The following is a 6229-nucleotide window of genomic DNA, read 5'->3' as shown; positions in this document are numbered from 1 at the left end:
CTGCTTACACCGTGATGGGGTGTTTTCTCGCTCTGCAGGGTCGCGCTGATCCTCTAAGAGCATTTTTCACCCACCCTATTCTTATGGATTTCATGAATGCATCTATAATGTAAAGAAATACAATATGAATAATCATACATGGACATATGAGTATGTACATGTACCTCGTGATGTGACATGACGAGATATCACGGGTAATCAACAAATTAGAAGTAATATTGTATTAATAATTTTTTACAGATTTTATTTCTAGACCAAACACATTTGATTTTACAATAGTTTTTTGACTCAGATCTTTTTATTCAACCAATCAAGAAGCAGATATTACCATGATGTCATCAGTATCACATAGTTTCCTGTGACATAATTTTTAAAAAGTTATATCATTTTATGACAAACAAATACCTAAACTAAAGTAACAGAGTCTAAGAAATTTTGTAAAATAATTATATTTGAGAACAATCTAGCAATCTATTGCAGCCGTTTCAGTACGTCACAATTCCCCCTCCCGGAACTCAGTGAGAAAATGCATAACGTCTCAGGACGTCACCCAGGTCCGGGGGTATTTTTCGACCTCGTGATAGGACGTCAACCAGCGTGAATGTGTTAAGCTTTTGTATGAGTATGCGTAATTCTTTATTTGTAAAGATGTGTGTGTGTGGTAATGAAAGTGCTGTATGTGTATATGTGAATTCTTCAGTGCACAAATTCAAGCTAATCACCTACATCTCTTATTGTTTACTAATATACTGAGGCTTACTTCAAAAAAAATTGAAAGAGAAGGTAGAGTAAAACTCTGTTGTTAGAAAAAACAAAATGTATTTTACTATTATTTTTCAAGTATAAAGGAGAAATTTCAGCCAGTATTCTGGAAGAAATTTACATTTCTCAAAGCATCCGGCATGTACTCTATATCTCTTGTAAACCTTGGATCTGCTGAGTACCCTCTTCCATAACCTGTAATGAAGAAAATGATAAATGAAAAAAAAATATATGATTAACCCTTCTGAGGTGGGCCACATCTTAAAATGTTTAGCCTAGGCTGGGCATCTGAAGATGTGTGTTTTCTACTATTTTCTAGACTTTAGGTATAAATAGGGAGACTATATATGATATATTAAAGTGATACTAATTAGCAAATGGTATAATAGCTTTTCAACGCTGATTAACCCACTCACGACGGGGGCATTCTAGCCTTGAATGTCACAATGCCGGGGCTTTCGAACGCTTAGGCCTAAATCAATTAAATGGCTGGCACAATACTGTGCCGCCCGGCCACTGGGCTTTTGAATGAGCGGTACAGTACTGTACCACCCGTCCAGAGAGGGTTAAATAGCATGTAATTTCACGAAAAGGAAAAATGTAGTACAAAAGTAGTCTACCCGACCCAGGCCAAACATCAGATGGGTTAAAGATAACTACTCATTGCTTGAAAAAGAATCTTGACACAAAACCTGTATTACCTAAGTCCTTCATGAGTTTAGTTGATGCATTTCTCAGGTGAAGAGGAACAGAAGGCAGAGGCCCAGTGTGGGTGTTCATGTGTTCTAAAATGCGATTCATTGCCAAGTAAACTTCTGGGTTGTGTTTTGCTCTGAAAATAATTTTACAAGTGTCTTTACTGCAGGGAAGTGTATACAGAAACTCTATCTGCTTAACTACTTTATTACTTTTTGGTAAACCAGTTTATAGTTTCACATTCTATTTATTGTTTCATATATATAAACAAAGGTTTAAAATTATATATTTAGACTACATAGAGCAGTGTTGATATCACATACCTTGCTAAGTAGACAGCACACTGACAAAGAATAACATTTGATTCAGGCATTCCAATCATTTGGACTGCATGCATAGTTGACACAGCTAAATTCAATGCCTGAGGATCACCTAATCCTGAGATGCAGATTAAAAATTAAATGAATGTATTTCCAATTTTGACGTGCTTTCAGTTTTGCACTTACTAATTATTTATTAAGAAAGAGTATCTCATGATAAGGGTGAAGAATGTTAGATCTGATTTTTATAGAAAACCATGTCCATCAAATCTTAGATTCTTTGCTATTCCTTTTCTCCATGGAAGAGAATATTTATTCTTCACATTAATTGCTAAAAGTAGAAAGTGCACTGCAAAAGCCATACTGTATATGCACATGGGAATGAGTGAGTAAACTAATAATTTTTAACTTTGTTAAATATTACACACTGAATACAACTTGACCTAATACTCATTCAATCACATGTCATTCTCTGGGAAACCCCTTTGCATTCTTACCAATGTCTTCAGCTGCAGTTCTAACCAGTCTCCTTGCAATAAAGCGTGGGTCTTCTCCCCCCTTTACCATGCGCATGGTCCAATAGAGGGCAGCATTATCATTTCCTCCTCTGATGGACTTCTGGAGAGCCGAAGCCATGTTGTAGTGCTCATCCCCCTTTCGGTCATAAAGCACATGGCTTCTCTGGAAAAGTGTAATCATCTTTAGTAAAGGCATTATTGAATTTATGTGTATATTTTAGCATGGAATGCTTTTCTCTAGCATTAAGAGAAAATGTTAGGCAGCATACAAGAAACTTACATCATATGATCTGTTACACACAAAAAAACAACAACAACAACACAAATTGATGAAGTTTTTCTTCTTTTGTAATATATCACACACGCATCCACTCACTCACAAACAAATACACACTAAAGAAGTCATAATACAGTATATAATTCAAAACTAATTTCTTTCCCCAAGATATTGTTTTTTCAATATATCTATTACAAGTGAGAGAGAGACATACCTGTAATGCCTCTTTTGCTTCAGCAATTTTTATGATCCCCTGTGAATGTGATGAGATCAAAGTCTGGAGTGTGTTCAGGGCACATCGGGCATCACCTCCACTCATCTCTGACAACCAACGCAAAGCTTGTCGACTAATCTTCAAACTGTGAGAAATAAAATCCATGGTTATCTTTCTTGATAGCATAAAAGGGAAGGTTGGGAAAGTCCATTCTTACAATGTATTAACCCGGTGCGGACGGCGCTAGAAGAAACCCCTAACCCATGCAATTGGGCCATTGCATTGAAAGCGTCACATCACTGGCCACGCCCAGCCATTTTGGGGATTTAGCTGTCCCGACACAGAGTGTGACGCACCGTCGTCATAGGGTTAAACACACTATCTTTCTTTTAATTGTTATTTTATTTTACTATTATTGAAATATTGTGTTCAAATAAAAATTCTAATAATAATAATAATAATAATAATGATAATAAAAAACACTCATCATTTCTTCTATATTCTTAAGAAAACTTTGTCATGCATCATCAACAAAGAGCAATTTTAGTTCATGCCTAAAGAAAAACAAGGAAAAAAAAAATCTTGCCTTTTATTTGGTCTTGACTTAAACCATGGTATAAACTGGATAATTTTCACTTATGCTCTCTGATATATCAAAACAATTGGTTGACTACAAGGCCAATATTGAGCATGAACCTTAAGCTACAATAACTAACCTGTTCTCTGTTCCTTCCTCTGTGTCTGCATCTTCCTCTTCCGCACAAGGGTCCTCTTCCTCACTCTCTTCATCTGTTGAGGTCTCTTCTCTGTTCTCTGATTCGTCCGTTTCAATCCTTATTTTCAGTTTTTTGAGCGCCCTCTGGAGAATCTTCTGGACATTCTTTACGCTTAGTGCTTCAAGTGTTATGACTCGACATCTGTAACATGCACATGAATATATATCAGTATACTTTTTTCTTTACATACATATACACACACATATGTCTGTGTGTATGTATATGTATTTGTGTGTGTATATGTGTGTGCATGCGTGCATGCATGCGTGTGTGTGCACACACATGTGTGAGTGTGCGAGTGAAGATGGCACATTCCCAAAAAGCTTCAATGTCCATGAAAGCCAAACTGACCTTGAGAGCAAAGCTGAATTGAGGGTAAAAGATGGATTCTCTGTTGTCGCCCCAACAAGGGTTATCAAACCGCTCTCAACATGTGGTAAGAAGATATCCTGTTGGAGTTTGTGCATTAAATTAAGATCTGAGATAAGGAAATCTCTAAAGGATACACTCAATACATGTAATGCACCATTATAAAATAGTCATTTATAATGCATCAATACTCTGTCTCCACATAATACATCTGTTGCAATATCTCTTTACCTGCTGAGCCTTATTGAACCTGTGCACTTCATCCATGAAGAGAACTGTCCGCTTTTTCCTTAACTGCAACGTACTTTGAGCTTCCTGTACAATTTTCTTTACGTCTTGAACACCTGAAGTGCAGGCTGAGAGGGAAGAGTATCTCCACTTTTCAGAGCCACGACAACGCTTTGAAATGATATTGGCCAGTGACGTCTGCAAGAAAGTGCGGAGGCAGAAATGTAACATCCTTTCATATGAAATAATATCCCACAAAAAATATATAGTTTTCTTTATTTTTCTTCTTGATGAAAGAAGTACAAAACAGAAAATCAAACTTGTTTCCAATGTATTACGATATAAACCCTATCCGAGGCTACCAGATTTATGATGATAAATATCTTTACTATAATAAAAAAGACTAAAAGACAGTCTTTCCAGATGGTAAGCAATGTCAATAAACTTAGTTTCCCCATCTCTCAAAGTGTATCTGATAATTTTGTTTAAACAATTACTAACATACTCCCAAATAGATAAAAAAAATATCCAGTTGGCTCATACATTTTCAACAGTTTCTGAAAGATTATATATCACTTTATCAGTCTAAGAGTTCTATTTAATCACAATGATATGTTGTATTATAATATAAATATAAAACATATAAAATATAGTACAACTACAATTCCATGACTAAAAAAAAAGCATCATGTCTAATTAAACTTTCCCATTAATAAATGATTCAGATCCTTACCTTCCCACAACCAGGTGGTCCCCAAAGAATCATATTTATAAAACTATCCTTTGAGATTAAATTTTTGAGGAACGAGTTACTGCTCAAGATAGATTCTTGGCCGATGTAGTCCTCTAAGGAAACTGGTCTCATCTGCTCTGCTAAAGGTATGCCAGTATTCCCTAGAAATTAAATAAGATGATTAATGGTATTCAGTAGCTAAGTAGATTGCCGTTAGACTAATGGACCAAACACTGTAGCCATAAAGTGTTTGTTTTGGTTTCTGTATATAGAGAATTAATTACGAATGAGAAAAAAACTTGCTGCTTTTACATGCCAACTAACAATCCTTGTTCATAAGAAATGATAAACTTACAATAGGACCTAGATTGCTTTCTGACATGAAAAAAGCATAAGATACTAAGATAATAGTCCAAGAAGTCTTTAGAAACAATTCACCTTCACCTCCAGCCATCTTCCAATATCCAGTCAAAGGCACTGGATTTATAAGTATACCAGTTGTTTATTCACTGAAAATTCAAGCTGCAATCCAAACATACTGATGGTAATAGGACTTCAGGTGCCAAGCATTTGAACCATTAATACCATAAAATATGTATAACTAAAAAAAACAAAATTCATATGATTTTTGTAAACAATAAAGTATTTTACAGTGATAATTTAAATGTTCAAAACATAATAAATGTCTACTAATATAACAATACATCCTAAAGGAAAAGTATCTATTTGGAACGTTGATGAAGGCATTGGCAAGACAAACCACAAATTATGTATAGAAATGAGACATCTTTCGCTCATTGACACATAAGCAACATACCCAACCTGCCCAGTTAAGAATCCACAATCCTTACCATCATTTTCCTTGGACTGTTGAGAGGCATTTGGAGCTGGCTGGTCCTGGTTACTTTTGCTTGTGCTGCCAGTTTTTCCGAGGAAGCTCCAAGCAGCTGCCTGGTCCTTGCGAATCTTTTTGCTTGTTGATGCAGGAGATTTGCTTCCAAAGAAATTTGTAGGATTACTCTGTTGGTTGATAACATAACTATTACTTAGCTAGAAAATATCTGTACAATTGTTAAATGAACAGTCAAATAGGTTTGTCTTAAGCTTTCACTTGTAGATCTGGAAGTATCTTATCTGATATCAGTTAGTTACCAAATGCATACTATCTCTTACTTGAGTGAGAGAGAGTAAGAAAGAAAAAAAGAAAGAAAGAGATTGAGAGAGAGGGAGAGAATGTGAGAGATAAATAGATAAATAGCGAGTGAGAGAGAGAGAGAGAGAGAGAGAGAGAGAGAGAGAGAGAGAGAGAGAGAGAGAGTGAGTTGGGGAGGCAGGC

The 6229-nt window shown here is 35.7% G+C and overlaps 1 protein-coding gene across 1 annotated transcript in view; it reads right to left on the bottom strand.

The window, feature by feature from the left end:
• Positions 1 to 799: 799 nt before the first annotated feature.
• The window catches only part of LOC122250656 (ATPase WRNIP1), a 6609-nt gene continuing 1179 nt past the window's right edge, over positions 800 to 6229 (bottom strand). Inside the window, exons 3-12 of the mRNA XM_043012190.2 lie at positions 5745 to 5913; positions 4894 to 5054; positions 4164 to 4358; positions 3915 to 4012; positions 3504 to 3704; positions 2788 to 2932; positions 2276 to 2459; positions 1782 to 1896; positions 1464 to 1594; positions 800 to 957 (exon numbers count right to left, since the gene is read on the bottom strand). Coding sequence (XP_042868124.2) covers positions 857 to 957; positions 1464 to 1594; positions 1782 to 1896; positions 2276 to 2459; positions 2788 to 2932; positions 3504 to 3704; positions 3915 to 4012; positions 4164 to 4358; positions 4894 to 5054; positions 5745 to 5913 — 1500 coding nt within the window. The 3' untranslated portion in view covers positions 800 to 856. The remainder of the gene's footprint in view (positions 958 to 1463; positions 1595 to 1781; positions 1897 to 2275; positions 2460 to 2787; positions 2933 to 3503; positions 3705 to 3914; positions 4013 to 4163; positions 4359 to 4893; positions 5055 to 5744; positions 5914 to 6229) is intronic.

The sequence above is a fragment of the Penaeus japonicus genome, unplaced genomic scaffold (genome assembly GCF_977035675.1).
Source record: "Penaeus japonicus unplaced genomic scaffold, GWHDUDI00000001_assembly GWHDUDI00000003, whole genome shotgun sequence".
NCBI classification, from domain to species: Eukaryota; Metazoa; Arthropoda; class Malacostraca; order Decapoda; family Penaeidae; genus Penaeus; species Penaeus japonicus.
The sequence above is the reverse complement of the archived record's forward strand: the minus strand, read 5'-3'. Positions and strand labels throughout refer to the sequence as shown.